This window comes from Sceloporus undulatus, chromosome 6, assembly GCF_019175285.1.
Source record: "Sceloporus undulatus isolate JIND9_A2432 ecotype Alabama chromosome 6, SceUnd_v1.1, whole genome shotgun sequence".
NCBI classification, from domain to species: Eukaryota; Metazoa; Chordata; class Lepidosauria; order Squamata; family Phrynosomatidae; genus Sceloporus; species Sceloporus undulatus.
In genome coordinates, this window is record NC_056527.1 from 65,657,912 (window position 1) to 65,679,059 (window position 21,148).

The 21,148-nt window shown below is 39.4% G+C and overlaps 1 protein-coding gene across 1 annotated transcript in view; it reads right to left on the reverse strand.

The window, feature by feature from the left end:
* GLI3 (GLI family zinc finger 3) overlaps positions 1-21,148 on the reverse strand; it is a 293,739-nt gene that overhangs the window by 184,216 nt on the left and 88,375 nt on the right. The window contains 1 exon segment of the mRNA XM_042475934.1: positions 18,786-19,028. Within this exon segment, the coding sequence (XP_042331868.1) occupies positions 18,786-19,028 (243 nt within the window).

Consider the following 21,148-nt stretch of genomic DNA (forward strand, 5'->3'; position numbering starts at 1 on the left):
ATCCAATGACGATGGCACTAGGCAGCAGCAGCTACCTTGGTGTGTTTGTGGATGATGTGCATGCAATGGAGGGAGCACAGTAACAAAAAAATACCACAGTGAACACAACTTGAACCATCGGGTCAGGCCCATGCAACATTTGGGCCACCTTCGAAGAGGCCAGGCAAGACACAGGGTTCGAAATGCTTCCGGAAAAATCAGTTTGAGACCACTTTTTTCTCCACAACGTTCTGCCCCATTCACACTCTACTTCCTCAATGCATGGATAGAAACAGGAAAAACAGAACTATAACACATTTTAAAATCAAATGCATCTACAAGCATTTGTGGTATGTCACTGGGACCGCACTATTTACAAAGCAGGGAGATAAAACATTTCTCTGGGCTAACAAACCTTTTGCAACCAAGCAAATTATTTCAACTCTGCATATAACAGAAGTGCAATACAAAATTTCAACCAACGCAGTTACAATATGATTTAATGTCTAGTAAAAACAAACATAACAAAATTGTTTTTCTATTATATTGGATAACTACAAAATGTTATTACATGCACACTGCTCTTCAAACAACATATAAAAACGAACAAGAAAAGTCAAGTGTCTTTATGCTTGTCATGGCACTGCCAATTAATTACTCAGCCAGTATTGCAGTAGGGCTTTATTTGTATCTGATTAACGAGTACAGGATGTTCTGGGAGCTGCAACAGGCCAATACAGTCTCCTTAACTCACTGTACTATTTTCTATATTAGGACTTCAAGCCTATAATTAATTGATGGACAGGCTGCCTCTCTGTATCTAATTACAAACACACAAATTGCTGTAAGCATACAGCTACAGTGTTGCTTCATTTGTACAACGGAAGCATGGGCAATTCAATCTACACAACGAGGTTGGACAAATTCATATTATTTGCTATTTTATTACATTTTTGCCCCATAGTTTATCTAATGCCATAGGGCATCCCTTTCAGTTGTAAAAAATTGCTGATACCAAACTACCAGAATTCCTTCAAGGAAGCTGAGCAGAAAGTCCGTTCTAATCCTGCTGCAACCCATTCATTTACTTTCATCCAAGCTCAATATTCATAAATAAATAAATAAACTGTTATTTATAGCCCACCGCTTTTCCTTAATAGACAACAAAGCGGGTTTTCGACATCCTTCTGCAGACAAGTTGATCATCACAGCCACCAGCAGAGTATCGCACTGTTGAAATTACAACATTCATGCATGCTCATGCCTCCTAGATCAACAAATATCACGCCAACTTCTCAGCTGGGCAAGCAACTCCATAACTAATAAAATCAACAAGTAAGATCACGTGTTAAGTAGATGGGTTATCAATATTTTAAACCTAACATTCAAGTGACATTCAACCCACAAGATTCTCCCACATTTTGATTATAATGCTACTGTGCACAAAAAGACAATTGTCAAACTCCAAACTTTTATTAAAAAGCTTTTGCCCTAATGATTGCATCAAACCTGTACACATACAGTTTTGACTGCTCCTTTTAAATATATAGGGTTCTTTTTCAATAGTCAACTGTTTAATGTGCTTTGGTTCTTTGATAATGTTAGTGTTTTAAGTTCTAAATTGTTAAGAATTATTTTACTGTAGAGTTCCCAGGGATCTTCTGATATACAATGGAATATAAATGTTTTATTTAAATAGATACCAGTGAAGTACACAGAAGAAGGCCTCACAACAAAATTTCCTTGCTGAAAAGGAACAATACGAGCATCTGATACAATTTCCAGCTGCACTACCAAGTATGGATAGAATATCAAAAAGCCATCTTGCAATGCGGATAACAATGCACATCAGCACACACTGTCTCAGGTTTCCAAATGTGATGTAACTAAACAGCTGACAGCATTAACTCTAGATGGGTTGACGGAGTGCTTTTACTCCTGATTCAATATCAATTCAATCATGAATACACTTACACAGAAAACATATTTAATACTACAGTCAAATGACACCATACCTTTGCTTTCTTAATTGCCCAGAAGTGATGTGAGAAACAGAGAATGGGCAGAAGAAAAAAAAAAAAAATCCCACCAAAGCAGTAGACTAGTACTACAGTTATCAGAGCCTCGCCGATTTACTGGTAGTGGTTTGGTGTCTATCTATTCATGCTATCACTGGGTTTAAAAAAAAAACAATGTCAAAAGCCAAAGAAGAAAGCCAAAAGGTCTTAGGATGATTTGGCTTTAGCTTTGGGTCTAATACCAATAAATGGAGAAGGTGAAGGAGAAAAAATATTACAAGTAAAAATCTTTATCCAGGTGGGTACCAAGGTCTCCTCTGGCTGGTCCTTGAAACAAAGCCATTCCCATGTAAACCTTAAAGATGATTAATCCTCAAGGAACCACTGTTAGAGATCCTTAAAGGCTCAAGATTGACAGCCATCACTGAGAGACTAGCATAGCCTGATCCCAGAAGTCTTCTCTAGCGCAGAGTTACATCAAAGCAAACTGGGACCAGATAGAGGATTCCGTGAGAATTCCTTATCTCCACTTTAGCGGATGCTTCTCTGATTGTCTTGAACTGCCACCTGTCCCAGGCATCTTTGAAGCATGCTAAGTCTGTGATGGATCTGGACCTCCTTGGAGCTGAGATTCTTTTATGCCTTTCTTCATTTTCTGCTCTCTGTTAACATTCTTTCCTTGCACTTCACACTACATGAAACAAAGGAGTCTCACTCCTTGACTCACTGTCCCCAGCTATTTGAAAGCAACAGGGAGAGAGAAAAACACAAGGTTAAGGATTATACTCCATCTGCAATGGGGAGTTGTCCTCTAGAGACAAGCCCTTTTTTTTGAGAGTTAAAACTAGATGGCTTTTTACATGAGATGACTTCAAATAGGGGGGTTTGATGTTGCTAGAAGCCAAGATGAGAAGCCTGCATGTCAGAGATAAGTAGAAACAAAAAGACTCACACTACAGACGATATATTAAAAACCACATTAAAGGAAAAATAAACCAGGGAAGCCATCAAGCACGCAGTCATCATTAAATAATTTTTAAACACTGTATACAGTCCTTCTTCATTACATGCAAATATCCTAGATACTTGTGCATCTTTTATTTAAAATGTATAATAATGGGATTTACTTTTGAGTTAAAGGTAAGGGGACAAGCCTAGGCCTCATTTGCAGATACCCGGGGGCTAACCGCCTAATGGATACTGATATCGCTATATCAAAAATCTCTTCTATCACATGTTTGGATAGAAGCAGTTCCACAGGCCCAATCATAGCTGTATTAGAGAGAGGGGAGAGAAAAAGCCAGGGTTACTATCTTTAATTTAAAAATAACACCTAGACATTATTTAGGTGAACTCTTACCATTCTTCGTACAACCCAAGCTGAATAGGTCAGAACCACACTTTGAATTCTGCACAGAAACATACCTAGATGGTGGAGCGTTTAATAAGGGACTTGGAAGCTCCCTATAACTAGCCTGAGTCAATAGCTGGTTGCAGCTCTTTTGAATCAGTTGAAGTTTCTATACATTCTTCAAAGGCAGGTCCCATTACAGTAATCCAAAATGGAAGCCTTTCGGAAGAAAAACACAGCTAGTGCATAAGCTTAACTGTGGCTAATGCACTCCTGGCCCACTACAGAAATCTGATTCTCAGGCTCAGGGTTGAACACAATAGTATAACTAAGATGCAGATGTGTGTCTTTAAGTAAAGTGTAAGCAATGTAACACTGTCTGAATCTAGGCCAATTCCGCATGGCAAAAAAGTACTACCACGCATATACTAGGGTTAGAAAGAGGCGTCCTTTCTGGAAGCCCCCAACCCAGACACCGGCTCCCGGCGCATACAAAAATGGCGGCACACTTCTACACGGGCGCCGCCACTTGATGTAGCGGAAGCTTAGCGTCCGCAGACGTTGCAGCGGTGCTAATGATGTCGCGAGTGTGCCATTGGCGCCTTGCGACATCATTAGCGCCCGCAGAAGAAGCTGCAATTTTGCAGCTTCTTTTTTGTCGGCACGAGAAGTCGCACGGTTTGGCTGCTGGGGCTCCTCCGCGCCGCAAAGGACGGCGCTTTTCAGACCACCTCTTGGGCGGCTTAAAGCGCCTATATTCCCTGATCATTGGAGATCATCACACGGAAGAGGCAAACATCCTCCTCCATGAAAATCGTCATAAGTCAGGATAATCCATATCAGGGATCATTACAACACCCCCGATGCCTTACCCGTTCTTTTTCCCTCTGTAAACAGTAATGGATGCATCATTTGGTATTAACAGGAGTTTCCATTAAACCAAATGACACATCCATTACTGTTTCAAGACAGGACAAGAAAGGATAAGCATGTGGGGTGTGATAATCTTCCTCCTAATCGCATGATTAACATGATTTAATGAGGGGAGGAGGATGCTTGCCTCCCATGTGATAAAGCCCATTGCTACTGCCAGGCACTGGTTTAGAACTGCAACAGCTTCCTGGATGCTCGAACTGGTAAGAAACTTTGGTGTTTTTGCACTTTTACTTAGGGCTTTTTTGTTGTTATGTGCCTTTATGTCACTGGACCCTAAAAATGGGAGATAATCTCTCCCATGGTTCATACATATTTAAAACCATGGGGGAAACAACAAGTTGATGAACCCCACAGCCCAATAGGTCAAAGGGTCAAATAGGAGTCCCCCTAGTACCACTTCTCTGCCACAGGAAAGAATGAAGCCTCCAAGCCCCATCTATGGTCAGTGGTTTCAAAAGTTATTGAAAGGTCCAGCAAACCAATAGGGCATGCAGTCCCCCTAGAGTTTCTGGCAAGATCACCAAGGCAAACAAAACTGTCTCCGTGCCAGCCAGGTCTCGAATCAGACTGAAATGTGTCTACATAATCTATCTCATCCAAGAATCCCTGGAGGTGAAAGGCTACCCCAAACAGTAGAACCGGCCCAGAAATGAAATTACACCTCCTCACCCACCCCACTACTGCATGTATCACTGGGAATATGTTATCTTTACTTTTTCATAGGATCTTTACAAACCTGAAAACCTACCACACAAATCGTTTCGATGTGGTATTGCATAGAGATCCTGCACGAGCAGCACACTTTGGTTTGGTTCAGTATTGTATTGCCATACAGAAAGGTGTGTGAGGCAAGATTTCAAGTCATGTCTCTCTTTTTACATTGGTTTGATTACTAAAAAGCCTATCAGAACACAAGAATTAGGATTGCGATTCAGACATACACTTGCTTCTTGTTCAATTTGCAACAGTAAGAACTCTAAAGTAAGTAAAACAGTAGTTACCTCCCCTGTGTAGGAAGATAGGGATGAAGAAGAATTTTAGAATAAGTACAGACATACTTCAGATAATAGACATATACCTCTGACAAAGAAGCTCTTTTGTTTTTTACTGCCCAGTTACCCTTTTTAAATCCTCTGTCTAGTTGGAATGTTTTTAGCAGCAACCAGCACTGAGAATATGTTGTTAACTGAGGGCCTGGGCAGACAGAATGGAAAAACAAGGTCAATCCTGTTTTTCCCCAAACCAAGTCGAAACCATACGTCTGTACAGCCCACTACCAAAGGCAGGCCAAACACCCACGGGCAGGTTACCACCCGCATCATGCCACAGTGCTTTGTTTCTGGGTGGTTTTTTATTTTTTCCTCCCCATCATGCATGCACACAATCACACAAACTCGCCATTTGTGACAGCCAATACTTCCCTCTTGCTGCCCAGCTGCCATCGCACTGGATGCCCTGTGTGATCGGCTGCACAGTTACTAGTGATACACCACCCGTAAGTGCATCAGTGTGCCCAGAGGCAAAGCACTACCATGGAGGCACCCCCATACATGCCCACCTCTCCCCGCCTCACCCCATGCTCCTCCATCACGATTGAGTTGTCTCCTCTTTATGGTAATGGATTAAGACAACTGCTGACTTTCATAAACATGGGGACTTTAAAAAATCCTGATCATTTACCAGGAACAACAAATGGGTACAATTCCCTGAGTTCCAGTGATAACAGAATTCAAGAATATTGGTCAAACTTCACTGCAATGGCCTGGAATCCTTTAAAAGAGCACCTCATTTCTACAACTCTTCTTGAGTGCAATTCACTCTTTTCCTCCCTACCTAAGTTGGTGACATGGAAGCTGGGCTGGAGTTTGGAAAACTCTTGGAAAATAACTTATGAAATCTTACAGCAGGAAACTGGTGTGAAATAACTTTAGCTCACTATTCCCCCTTTTTAAAAACCTATTTAAATTAAAAATAACATCACTATCCCATCAAGACAAAAGTCTAGTCAAGTACGTACACACCGACTTTGCAATTTTGTTCCTTCCTATTTGCAAGGAACAGCTCACTTCCATATGTAAATACCCCATCTACAATGTGAAGGGATACAGCATATTCTACCACCTCAGTATTTATTCTCTAACATGTATAGATAAAGCCTTGGGTAACTTACTTCACCATTACCAATGATCGCTGTGACATAAACATAAACGTTTTCTGACCATCAGGTATTATAATAAATAATAATAAAATTTTTATTTTATACCGCCCTTCCATAGATCAGGGCGTTGACAGCATAATATCAAATAACATACATCAGGTAAAAACAATACACACAAACAAAATAAAAAAAACCCTGTTAGCCAGTCTCTTTGCCACAGAGAGAAGAGGCCCAATGGACTTTGATCGGGAATGCAAGTTGAAAATAGAAGGTTTTAGTCCTTTCTAAATTGGGCCAGGAGGTGGCCGAGCGGAGCTAATAATCAACAACTAGTATACACACTATAACCTAAATTACTTTTTAAAAGTAATTATTTCTTGCTACTGTCACAAGAGTCAAGAGTCCTGTTAAGTGAGTCATCACATATTAGGTCACCATAGCTAACAAGGAAATAAAAACAGAAAATGCACGATTTGAAGGACCTGCAATCCATAGATCCAAAGTCTGCACATAATATTTCATATCCACCACACATAATGTCCAATTAACAAAATTTAAGCCACTCTGATAGCCTTGGCTGAAGAGTGGGGTATGTAAAATAAAAAATAAATAATAAATAAAAAATTATTTGGATTATCCAGAGATATCCACACTTAATACCCTTCAGTTTATCCAAATGCAGCCAAGAATACTACAGACTGGGTTCTCAACTAGGCAGCTCTTACTGGACTTCAGTTCCAGAATCCTTTATCATTAGGCATAATAGCAAACTTTCAAAGACTGAAGTCCAACAATATTTGGTGACAACCCACCACACTTTGAGAAGCATTGACAAACAATATGTTGGACATGCATATGTTGGACAAAAATAAAATAACATTAATTCAAACCTCTATATTAGGCAACATATAACTCCAAATATACCCACATATGGTCAATGGTGACAATTCCTGCCATTCTCTGTAAATCCCATGGCTTGTTTTGAAAAACAACTCTACAATTAATGCAACTCATCCAACTAAACACTGACAATCACAACATTAATGGCAACAAATTCATATTCCCAAGTTAGCAATTATAATAATGGCAGTAATTTTCTAACTTCCCTGCCCAAGCTCTATACATTCCACAGACAAAGAAGCACATGTATATGAATAAGTGAAAGAGATCCAGACAAAATGTTTCTATAAGCCCATTAGACATACATTTCTTATTCTTTGACAGGAGCTCCAATCCATTAACATCTCCAGAATTCTGGTATTTAATTTGCTCAAAAGGCAAAGCTAAATAAATGCAGCCCATTATTATTTGATATCACAAATGGCCCCACCTTTCACACAACCACAATGTATTCATCCAATGCAGCTCATTCAGTGGGTCAATAAAACTGTAAGAAAATAATCTATGAAATCCTAAAACTACAAGTTACCCTTCCACATTTCGGGGGTTAGGGGCACAGGAACCCCAATGGAAGTGGAAAAAACGTGAATAACTCAGCCTTCCCAAGCAATAATTAGCACACAGTAAGTATCATCTGTGGATTCAACCCACCACAAACCTCGAGACAGCAGGGTTCCTTTGCAAGGCAGAAGTGGGTTGCGAGTGGGGCTTGCCGCTGCTCCACTGCTGCCTTATGCTGTTTTAATAGGGATTTACAAGCCTCATTCACAGTTTTCTGTCTCGCGATCCTTGCAATCCCTATTAAAAATGGCATAGGGCAGCAGCGGAGGCAGCAGCAAAATAAACCATGAATAATCAAATCTCCAAAAGTGAAACCCACAAATGTGGAGGTCTAACTGTATGTTTGGGTGTTATATGGACAAAAAAAAAACTAAATAAACCCAACAATATACCAAGTAAAATGTTTTAATTGTGTAAGTTTCAAGTGCTGAAGTCATGGAGTGTAATATCTCATTTACAAGAAAGCAAATCAACTTAAAGAGAATACACTAATCAAAGTAGAAGGGGCCTCACAGAGGCAAATACAAGGCTAAAGATTAATTAAGCTGTTTGAAAACATAATATAACATGGGACCAAAGAAGTCCCTACTTGTTTTGTATCTATGAACTTAGAGATGGAGGATCCTCTGGCTATGACCATATCCAAAATCCACATACCAGTGGGACCACACTGATTCCTGTAATACTCTCCAATTAGTCCAAATGGAGATGGGGGAATCAGAACAGTCACGAAAGATAGTGCAGCTTAAAACCTCTTATTTAGTAATAGTTTTATACACAGATAAAATATGCATGCAATTTGTAAGGGTTTTTCTTCCAATCACCAAAGTGAAATATTACTACTACATACTTCATAGCATCTATTTTGCTTCAGCCTGATAAAATAATTTAGGTATTCTAGGTGCCAACTTAAATGAACTCTTAATTATTTAGGAGAAAAAACACAGGACACATTGAAACATTGCCTAGGATCATTTTCTTCACTATAGAAACTGTCTGTTGGTGTGCATGATGCCAAGATGTGATAGAAACTTTCCAATTAGGCATAACAAGCCTCACATTTTTCACAGAACTAAAGCGTACAATCAAATAAATTGCTGATATCTGAGCTCCAAGTTTGCAAATGACATTACAGTTACCCCTCCACATTTGGGGGACTAGGGCCAAGGTCCCCTGCAAAACTGGAAAAATGTTGAAACATATTACTCCCCCCCCCCCATATGAATCATAAACAACACCCTCTCCCACCAAGAGTACCACCCATAATTATCTTTGCATCCTTGCAATACACAACTTCTCCACATTTCCAAAGTTTCAATCTGATGTTAGCAGCTTTTTCAATGTGATGTTAGTACCACCACTGCAGAGGATTCATATTCATCTTCTCTCTTCCTTCTCCTCCTTCCTGGCCAGACAAAGCAATACCATATCTTCCCCACTTTGACAAACTTTGCATGCTCCTCATTTCCAAAGTCTTTCTACTGAATCCAGTGTTTGCAGCCATCACCACAAAGGGAAAGCATGGTGTTGCTTTTGTCTGACCAGGAGAGAAGGTTTATCCTCTAAGGGGGGTGGCTGCAAACATCAGAATCAAGAGTTTGGAAATGAGAAGGAAGCAAAGCTGGCAAAGAAAGAGAATGTACGCTGCTGGTTTTAACTGGCTTGGAGGGGGAAGAGGAGGAAGGGAGAGAAACTGGACTCTTTCAGGGGATGGCTGCAAACAGTGAAGGAAAGGACTTTGGAAATCATCAGGATGCAAAAATTGACAAAGCAGGGGAATGTACAGTTTTGGTTTTCACTGGCTGGGAGGAAGGGTGAGGAGGGGGGTAAAGAGGCCAACCCTGTTATGCAGCAACTACTAAGTCATGAATAGTCGAAACTACAAATCTGAAACCTGTGAATGTGAAGGACCGACTGCAGTTCTAAAAGCAGGTGATGTCCATAGATGTAGGATTTTGCAAGATTTTGCAGAAACCTTCTGGTGTTAACTCCTCTTACACTGTAACGTGCAGATTTTCACAAAACCTAGTCCATGTTTGGCTACCACTGGTAAGGAAACACACATGAAAACATCATACAGTGGGTCCTCGGTATCCATGTTCTTGACCCCCCCAATTAATACCAAAATTGATGGATTCTCAAGTCCCATTTTCCTCAATGATGGCACAGACACACAGCTGCGCCACCATTGGGGTCAATGGGACTTCACCTCATGCATCCTCTCTCTCTCCCTCCCTGCTTTCACCTGAGGCAGTAGTTCCTCTGCTTCCTCCCACTACTTCCTCCTCATCATCATCTTCCTCCTTCTCCTCCAGCGCAGCTTCCTCCAACTCCCTCCAGCCTCTTCCTCCTCCATGACATCTTTCTTCCTCCTCCTCCTGCCTCTTCCTCCTCTTTGCTCTGCTGCCTCTGCCACCTCTTCCCCATCTTCCCTGTTACCACTTCCTCCTCCTCTGCCACCTCCCCATGGGCTTGTCAGCAACGGATGGCAAGTCTGCAGATACAGAGGGCGGACGGTATCATATGATCATGTTATCGAGAGAGCTCCAAATGAGGATGCTGTTTTCAGTGGCCTTCCCACATGCTTACAAAAGCATGCCACCAGTGCTGCAAAGAATAAACTATGAACTACTGACATGTTCATTGCTTTTCCCCATATTCCTCTTGGTTCTGTATTTAAATTATAAACCCATAAAACTCAAAACTTTACATTGTGTTTTTTTCCCACTCCATCCTTTTAATGTTGCACTGTAACAGCTCATACCCCGGAAAGTTTTTTAAACTGTAATTTGATTAATTTCCCTATTTTTGGTCTGCTCATCCTTGTTCATTAGTCTAAATCTATTTTCAAGTTGAGAGAAGTCATACACCAGATTGTCTCATGTAGTTCACTTGATGACTGCAATGTCATGGCACTGGGTATGTAGAAATGGGTAATCACAAACAGAACTTCAATATCGCCTCTAATGCAATGCTTTTCTGTGAAGCCAGTTCATACATTTAAGTTCCCATCGTCAAGTGTACAATAATGAAGTACAAGTGGTCTCTGCCACAAAGCCCCTGTTCAGGACTGGGACAACCCAATAATGCCCTTTTCCAGGATAATCCATCACAGCAGCTCCTTTGGTAGCTGACAAATAGGATTAGGATGGCTTCAGTTCTAGCTGGCATACTTCCTAGAAGGGAAGAAGAAAGAACCATGCTACATCTGCTTCTTTTCAGGGACCATATCATCTCCCTCCTGTCTTCCTAGGAGAGAAGAGGTGCATTCTTCCAGTGGCATTTGCCCTTGAGCTAGTGGATGAAATGCACTAAAAGAGCTATACTTTAGGTGGAGATACTCAAAGTAAATATACAGTATGTCTAAGAAGAATTACCATACATTTTGGAAACTAGCCCTCTTTATAGATACAGAAATAATCTGGTAAAGTACATACGCATAGAGATAACTTTTATGTAAAAGAAGAGGGCTTATTGTAAAGTCGAAGGCTTTCATAGCCGGCATCCATAGTTTTTTGTGGGTTTTTCGGGCTATGTGGCCATGTTGCAGAAAAGTTTCTCCCTGACGTTTCGCCAGCATCTGTGGCTGGCATCTTTAGAGAAGGGCTTATTCTTTGTAGCAGTAGTAGTTTCAACAAGGAGGAAGCTGGTACGCTGTGATGGTGAGCCAAACCTCTGCATAAGACCAGTGAGAATTAGTGTGAGGCCAGAAGTTTTAATCTGAAATTTTTTGGACACATAACTGATTCTGGTTATCTCTCCACTGTAGTTCTACTCTAATTTCTGGAGTATTTCCTTGCATCTGGGACCATAACCTAATAGAAGGGTTATCAAACTTTGATCCTCCAGCTTTTGAATTAAATTTCCGGAAACCTCCACCAGCCTGACCAATAGTGACAGATTCTGGGAGTCCAAAAGCTGAAGTCGAAAAGATCTGGAGGATCAAAGGTTTTAAACCACTGACTATTTCTGGATTAAAACTGGAACAGTTCATCTTTGCATCCCTTATCTGTAGTCTATCGCATGACACATATTGATAACCCCATTATTTGACATAAAGGAGGACCTATAGAAGAAAATCTATTGTTGTTATGGGACTTCAAATCGACTTTGACATAGAGCAACCCTATTTTAAATTGTAAGCCACTCCGGTTGCCTTTGTAACATAGAAGTGGGATACGAATAAAGCTATCATCATCATCGTCGTAGTCGTCGTCGTCGGGTTTTCTTGGAAAGATTTAACCAGAGGAGGTTTGTCACTGCCTTTTCTAGGCTGAGAGGAGGTGATCTGCACAAGGTCACCCTCTTGGTTTCCAAGGCTGAGTGGATATTTGAAACCTGCTCTTTTAGAGTCATAAGCTAACATGCAAACCACTACTACACCATGCTGGCTCCTGCAGAAAAAAACTGAGAAATGTGTGAGTGTGCTGTACGCCTTTCTGACTCATGGCAACCCTAAGGCGACCCTAGTAAGCAAAACTATCTAAACTGGACCCAATCCTTCACTCTGTATCAAATTACTAGCTTCAGTTAGAGTAAACTTAAGAAATCAACTGCAAAATGGTAATCATTCAATGGATCCACTGTAGTTGGGGCTAGCAATTGGATTTAGGCTTATGTGTTTTTGTTGTAATGTGCTTTGATTGTGAGAGCTAGTTTGGTGTAGACATTTGAGTGTTGGACCAGAGTTCAAATCCCCACTCAACCATGGTAACCCACTGAGTGATCTCGGGCAAATCGTACTTTGGCCCCATACAGACAGGCCAAAATAAAGCTGCTTCAGGTCACTTTGGCAGTATACTGTTTAAATGATGCATGCTTCCTAAGAGGCCAGAAGCTGCACCAGAGCTGCGCTCCAGTCTTTAGGATTGGACCGTGGCTTTAGCGTGGTTTTAGTGGTGGACTCTTAGGACGCATTCATCATTTAAACAGCGTACCTCCAAAGTGACCTGAAGCAGCTTTATTTTGGCCTGTCTGTATGGGGCCTTTGTTAGCCTTAGAGGATGGCATGGCAAACCCCCTCTGAAGAAACTAACCAAGAAAACCCTGTGATAGGATCGCAATAAGTTGGAAACTGTTTGAAAACAAAGCAACACACACACACTCAAACACTATGATTGTATTATGAGGGTAAGGGTGCAAAATGTTTGCAAAGTCTTGAAGGCAATAAAATTTTTCAGAGCCTGACTAAAGGAATGAAGAAATGGAGTTATAAGAATGCTATTCAGAAAAAGTCCTTTTCTTGTCTCTTGCAAGTACCACTGCACACATGGGGAAGAGAAAACAGTTTTCTTCCTTCTTTGCCATGTCCAGTGTTTTTAGCTGCCAGTCACTATCCTTTACAATAAAAAGTGGGGACAGCATGTTTAATGAAAAACATGCAAAAGTTTCTATTCACAGAGGAAAGCTTGAAAAGCCATGTATGTGTTAAGCCTCTGAAGCAACCAAAGTTCTACAAATGATTTTCAGATCCAAAGTATCAAAACTTCCCAATGTCCAACAGCAGAGATCCTTAAAAATTTCATTCAGTTCACATTTTGAAATCAATCAATGTAATTCACATAGCTTGAATTACTGTGCACATAAGAACCGCTTTCCTTCTGATTCCACAATTCTCCAAATTTTATACTACAATCTTTGCCTTCAAAAACATACCAAACTATGAAAAATGATCATAACTATTCTCAAAGGGATTTCTCAAGTGTCAGGAAAATAATATTTTGGCCACAAGGCTAATAATGATGAATATTCTTCCTCAAATTCATGTACAGCAGTGATGCCAAGCAATGCAATACAATTCCAAATCCTGTTCTCTATCTTATTTATGAAAGATAGGCACATTTTTGGCAGTGACCCCATAACTTCTGGTGGAATTCTACCTGATTTTTTCTCTTTCCACTATTTGAAAAATAGTAAAATTATGGGGGGTTTTAAACTCAAGCTAGCTTTATAGTGATCTGTTTTCTGTTGTTTTGGGCTGTGATTCAATATTGCTGCCTCTTTTTTATTATTTTTAATGGGTATGTAATTCTGTTCCTTTGTTATACAGGCTGAGTATCCCTTACCCTGAATTCCAAAATCTGAAATACTCCCAAATCCAAAATGTCCACTTAGGTGGCTACAGTAATGACACCTTTGTTTTTTATGGTTCAGTGTACACAAACTTTGTTTCATATACAAAACTTTTAAAAATATTATGTATAAAATTACCTTCCAGTGATGGTTATAAAGGTGTATATAAAACATACATGAATTTTATGTTTAGACTTGGGTTCCATCTCCAAGGTACAGTATCTTACTTTGCATTCGCAAATATTCTAAAATCTGAAAAAATCCAAGATTCAGAATACTTCTGGTCCCAAGCATTTTAGATAAGGGAAACTATATTGTGTATTATTTTAACAGAAAAGTGAGAAATATATGCTAAGTAAGAAACAGCATGGCATAGTGGTTTGAGCACTGGACTATGATTCTGGAGGTCAGGTTTTGATTCCCTGTTTGAGCATAAAAACCCACTGGGTGACCTTGGGCAAGCCATATTCTTTCAGCCTCAAAGAATGGCAATGGCATATGCCCTCTGAAGAAACTCACCAAGAAAACTCTATGATAGGGTTGCCTTAGGGTCACCATAAGTCAAGAATAACTTGATCCTAATATGAATTACACTAGCACAGAAATTAAGAGAAAAATAAGAAGGATGAAACTAACAATAATCAACCAGCCAGCCTGGTCAGTACTCACATTCTTCTCCAAGTTATGTTCTACCTACATGTTTCTTTTCCAAGACTTCCAGAGTCCTGAACAGATCACTGTGTCTAGATCATCGGGATACATGAAGTGCTGGACTGACCTGCCCATGTACTTGTTCTCACTGAAGTAGTGACCCTGCATCTTTGCTAATACTACTTTAGTCTGCTGATGGCAGCTTATACAACTAAACACCTCCTCTTCCCTCACTATCTTATACATAACACATACATAAATTCAGAAAATATTCCTATGCATTAAAAAACAGCATATCATGTGGAAAGACAGACTAGACTCTCCCTGTTCTTCACTTTTGTACACACAAGGAATACATTTGTGTCTCAAAACATTCAATCATTCCAGTCCACTCCTACAGTCTGAAGTGACAAGGAGAACTAGTCTTCAGCTAGTCAACAATGGCTTAACAGCTGATGATAGCTTACAGAACGGAATTCTGAGCTATTCCTACTCCACATCTCCTCAAAACACAACCCTGTGCTGTGTCTCAGCTATTTCCTTCAACAGAGGATTCACCCTTAAATAGATAGACCCTTAAATTGTAGCAGGTTACTCATATCAGTCTTCTTGGGTAAAGAGCAACAAACCACACAAAAAAGGCACCATACATAAACAGTAACATGCCTATGTATATAAATGGAAAGAATCCAAACCATTTCTAACTACTGTTGATGCCAAAAAGGGCAGGGCAGGGCAGGGCAGGGAAGGGAAGGGAAATGATATTTTGTTTCTTCCCCCCCCCCTCTTCTTTAGGTAAGATTGCCTTCTTTTTCAAGTAAAACTGGATCTACAAAGAAACACAAAGCACACATTCTGAAAATGTCACATTTTCCAACTACAAGGAATAAAGGAATTACATACCAAACTGCAGTTAAAATGCAGCCTTTTTGGTCCATTTACTCATCCAAAGTGCTAAAAAATGAAGGAGAGAAGGGACAAGTTCTCTGGTTCATGCTCTAATTGTAGCTAAAGGATGGTCATCATGTGACTACAAAATTCAGCACTCTTTACAGGTGCTACCTAAGGGCTTCATATTCAATGTAATTACTGTCTTGATAAAAGTACATCTTTATACTTCATGAACATTTCTCTCTGCAATTATACACATATTAATATGGGTACACATACAGAATTCTTTCTGTGTGGGTCAACCTCTGGGCATATTTTCAAGCCACAAATGTGACACACTTCCCAAGGGGAGGTGATTCCTTGCATGATTTGTGAACTCACCATGAAGCCCAACCAAACTGGCAAAACTCTTTACACACATCAAAACTGTAATGTAAACAACATATAATGTGGCATTTTCAGAATGTATACAAATACAGAAATAGAAGTGATGACAAAGATCAATTAGTCTAACAGCAGAGACTACAGCCATCATATGTAAAGGAGTTCTTCAGTGTGTCAAAATGAATGTTCACATACCTAATGTAGAGAGCTCTTGTAGCATCTTTGAGACTAACAAAGAAAGAAGTTGGCAGCATGAGCTTTCATAGACTTCAATCTACTTCCCCAGATGCTTTTGAGGAAGTAAACTGAAGTCTACAAAAGCTCATGCTGCCAGTTTCTTTCTTTCAGTGCTATAAGATCTCTCTATATATTGATTCTACAGACTAACACCGCTATATCTTTGAATAATACCTAAATATGAAAGTAATTTAAACCACTTTTCTTCTTTCTTGTTTACTTAATCAGACACTCTGTCATTTATTTAGTTGTCCTTCTGTCTAAAAGTGATTATAGGTAAAGAGAAAAATGACTGAGTGTGTGTGTTTACAGAATTTAATATACTGTAAGAAAAGTGCTCTAAAATTCTCTTGAGTGGATTTCATTTATGCTGAAAATATATGACATTTTCCCAATGTCATGAGGGTTCGCCTAAATTAGTTCTTCTATTTCATTCTTAGGTTTATGACAACAAACAGTGAAGATGGAACTAATATATCAGCCACAATAAATAGTTGTGCTTATTTTGGAAAAGTAAACATATAAACTGATCAGAAAACTGGGAGTGATTTATACAGGATGTGAGGTGAGCAAATGGCTCAGTGTACTATTTGAAGTTTCATGACCTATGTGACAGTCTCTCTGTGTGCAACATTCACATGGCAGTGATCTATGACCAAGAAGGAAGCTACAGGGCGAACAATAAGGATCTGACACCTGGTCTCAAAACTATGAAATGAGATGCCAAGGCAAAAGGAAGCTTGCGAAGATGAGTGTTTTCCATGAACTGGCTGTCATGTATAAATTGTTGCTTAATTTCAGTTCCTGAATTTACACTTTATCTGTCGACTGATGCCTGCAACACAGGGAACAGATCTGGGAGAAAAAGCAGCAACAAGTGAAGGAGTCAAAGCAGCACGTGCCATGTCTTCAGTAAGTTTAAATTATATCTGTATTTTATTACTGTTCAGAAAACTGCTGTATTTGGGGGAAATAATTTCTACAAGGTTCTGCAATCACATTTAGACATGCATAATGTTGGACACAATCCCCGGGTAAGAGTCTCACTGAAAATAAATGGAAGTAGTTAGGCTCCGAAAAGCTGGAAAGGTTTCACAGAATCTGCAATAATGAACAGGCTGGGATTCACATGTTTTAGAATTGTAGTACACTCTTGGGTGAATTTTTGTCATTGCCACACTTTCTTAGAAGTAACTTCAATTTAGTTCAGTTTAGTTCAATGACATGAAATTAATGCTACTTGTATAACAGGCTGAGGACTGCAGATTATGATTATAAACTAGCAAAGTTAAAGGATTTAAAGAGGCTTATTTTGGGAGATCTGCAGACGAGCACACAGACAATCACTAGCATGATGACAATTGTTTTGGTTTGTGCCCAAATCTCATGGGTGCTCAGAGTATAGTCAAGAGTTAGCATGTGAAAACCTCCGTAGCAATGTAAGCTAATGTCCTTCTTCTTACTCTATCCACATTTGTGAGTGGAAGATACAAACTTTTACTATCAGCTTTCATTTTTAAAAGACTCTTTTCTGTTTGAGTGAGATTTAATGTTTCTGCGTAAGACACACTTTGATCTGCACCCTGATGAGTGAACATTCTCCTTTGCTGCTAACCCAACTAATGAAGGGATAAAATTAGCTTTTATCCCTACCACTTTCTTTACCAAAAAAAAGTACTAATCAGCTGTCCTCACTAATCAGTCATCTGGCTAATGACCTTTTGCCTCCAAATACTAACGTTTCTGAATGAATTCGGGAGGGGACAGTGAGAGGAAAAATGAGGGAGACACAAGACCCAGACTGCCCTTCATCATGGGTCTCACTCTGTCACCTGGCATCAGAGACTGAAAGGCTAAAAGCACAAGCACAAACCCCACTAGATGATAAATCTATAATCAAAAGGCTCATACTGACACCTCAAGATGTGCTTCATTACTACACAGCTAAATAATTTCCCCTTTTTTAAATCTGAATCACATGGGAAAAATTGCTTTAAACCACCTCCATTGCCAGTAAAGGAATTATTTTGCCCATCTGTATCACTATCTTTACTCTTTATTAACTTCTGATCAAGATTTCCACTCTTGCTGTATATCATTACTACAGTCCAATCCTGACAATCATGCCTTTTCATTTGCATTTCAGCCTTTGGGGAAAATATTGTTTAAGGAAAACATTCTATACAAAGAATACTTTTCTAATCTTGTGAGAGAAGAACTAATCAGACTGTTTCTTTACATAAAATCTGTCCCATTCCATTCCCTCCCTCCCAATCCAAAGCTGCTACTGCATTTGTAATAAATTACAAATAGCAACAGTTAGCATACCCTTCTTTGTAGAGGCAGTGTGGCACTCCTCCAGTCAGACTCATGGGAATTTGCAAGAATTGCTCAACAGAATAGTGGGCAAAACTCCACTCTCTACAATGGGATTTATTCAATAGAACTTTATGGGGGCTGTGTCTTTTGTCAATTTTAATGGCATGATGTAACAGTGTACTTCTTTTCACACACACCCGTCTCTGCCCATTCCCACAGGATAAGATTTTAAAACCTTGTTAGAAATAAAGCCCTTCTAAAAGTAATATTAAAATATAATGACAGCTGGCAGACCCTTTCAAAAAATCAACTTGTATTAAATACTTACGGTAAGGAGGATCCATATAACCATTTCTGGGATCCATGGCAAAGACTGTCCCACGGTAAGGTAATGATGGCTCAGGAAGGTGAGATATAGATCCATGGATCTCCTTCTTGATTAATGAGGCCCTTTCCTCGCTAGATGTCGAAGGCTCTTCACTGATTTTACTGAGGCCTTGCCCACCCTGTGGTTGCATTGTGATTGCGTTTCTTCTCTCTCTGTGATAGGTCTGTCCAGGACTTTCATCCTCTAGGGAGGAAAAGGAGAGGGGAGAGAGAGAGAGATTTGGGAGGGGGAGGGGAGGAAAAGAAACTTTTAACTCAGTTGTAGCAAATAATCAAAGTTTTCTTTCAAAGTTTTCTCTGTCTTAAAGCATAAGGCAAGTTTAAAGGAGCAGGTACATGTGTGGTTATGAAAGATGTTCCTAGAAACAAGTTAAAGGGGGAGCGAAGAACCTAAGCCATTCAGCAGAGTGGCTGTTGTGCAGTAGATCATCATCACCCCATTCACTGGTGCATTTACCAGAGAGGCCATTAATCGTACAGGAATGGACAAAAGCTTGCTATTTCTTTCCACCGGGACAAGAAGGCTAAGACGTTTTGGTTGCTTGACTGAGAGGAAAAAAACAATTTGTCACAAATCGCAGAAGATGAACCCTGCTAGAAGAAACTAAATCAAGCCTAGCCACCCAGTGGTGCTTTGTACTGGCCAACACACTATTCTGTACCCCTAGGGATACACTGCTGGAAAAAGAAACCTCATTGATATTAAAGGAAGATGTTAGTTATTAACATTAGTGAATGAGGGATGCTTAATAAATCTGGAGCTTGCTGTACTTATTCTAAGTATATGTGAAGCCACCTGTTGTACTATATGGGTGCGGAAAAATATAAAAACCACAACTAACCATTTAAAAATGTTACTATTATCCTGTGGGCATGCACAACTAGTATGAATAACATATATTATCTGAATGCCCAGTTCTGCTTAACATTTTAACTTTTAAAACTTTAAAAAGACTATGACACACTGAAAAGACTCTTCTATATTGTGTTAAGATAATGCAAAGGAAGGACAAATTGTGTCAAGGAAGGAAAGGAGCAACTATCCATATTTTGAGAAGTATGATATATTTCACAGGAATGACATAAACTTAATGTCAGAGCAGTTGGCTTGTTTATTAGAATCTTTTCATATTATATAATATTAATACAATGTCTAAAGTTCTTGTATCTCAGCCAGAAGTTCATTTGAACTTCTTTTTAAAAACTATTCTTCAACAGAAGAACATTTGCTAATTTGGAATGTAAAAATCATAACTATCTTAATAATTTTTCAATCATTCAAGAAATTTGTGATACACAAATGAGGGGGGAAATATTTTTTAAAAGAAGAGCCCTTTTAAATTGGATAATAAAGTTTTAAATCTTATTTGCTCCTGCTGATAGTATAGAGATCAAAACCACATCAATAAAAGAATCTCTGAGACACTTGCATTTTAAGTACGAATAAGATGAATGCAGTCAACACTGTAGTCTCTCACCTAATCTGTTCCCAAATTGTCTTGTGACATTATGTGTTGGACAGACAACCATTTCAAATATAAATACCATATCTTGTGTGATCAAATCAGGTACCCAACTTAGCAGCTATAGTTTCCAAAAGGTTTGTCATCAGCATTGTCCACCAAATTCACTGGAGAATGGTTGCAAACCATGCAGGAGTGGGGAAGCATCCTAGCTAAAGCCCAATGAGGAAGTAGCATATTGGGAGCATGCAAACATTTAAACAGAGAAGCCTATGAAGCCAACATTACTCCCCCATCAGAAAAAAAAGCAGTCTGTTTCTGAACTCCAATTGCAGTTTTGTTTCCCTTCCTCCTGTACTACATCTCATCAAAATACTAGAAGAAGCAGGCAGTTAGGCATCATCCCTATATCTCTGTAGAATACTGTCCAGACTAATGAAAGCATCTGATGCAAAAATGCCTTTTAAAGTGTCTTGCTGATTTTATCAAATATGACTATGTATATTTTAAAACAATTCCTGGGCTTGTTCTTTTAAGAAGGAGCAGATAATAAATTATATTTTTGGAAATGTGCCTAACTGGTTGGAATTACATGCCTAAAATGTAAAACATCTGTCAAATCATACACTCACCAGAAAGCTGTGATTGGCTGCAGTTCCCAGATAAATGAATGCTCTGTTGTTTGTATTACTGTTGTTGTCGTTTATTTATATAGTGCCATCAGTGTACATGACACTTCTCAGAATGATTTCTGCTGTGCAAGATGGAAAAGGTCCTAATTGTCTTTTTAAAAAATAAATGTGAAGGAGTAACCTAAAGTGGCCTATAGGTTATTTAAAAG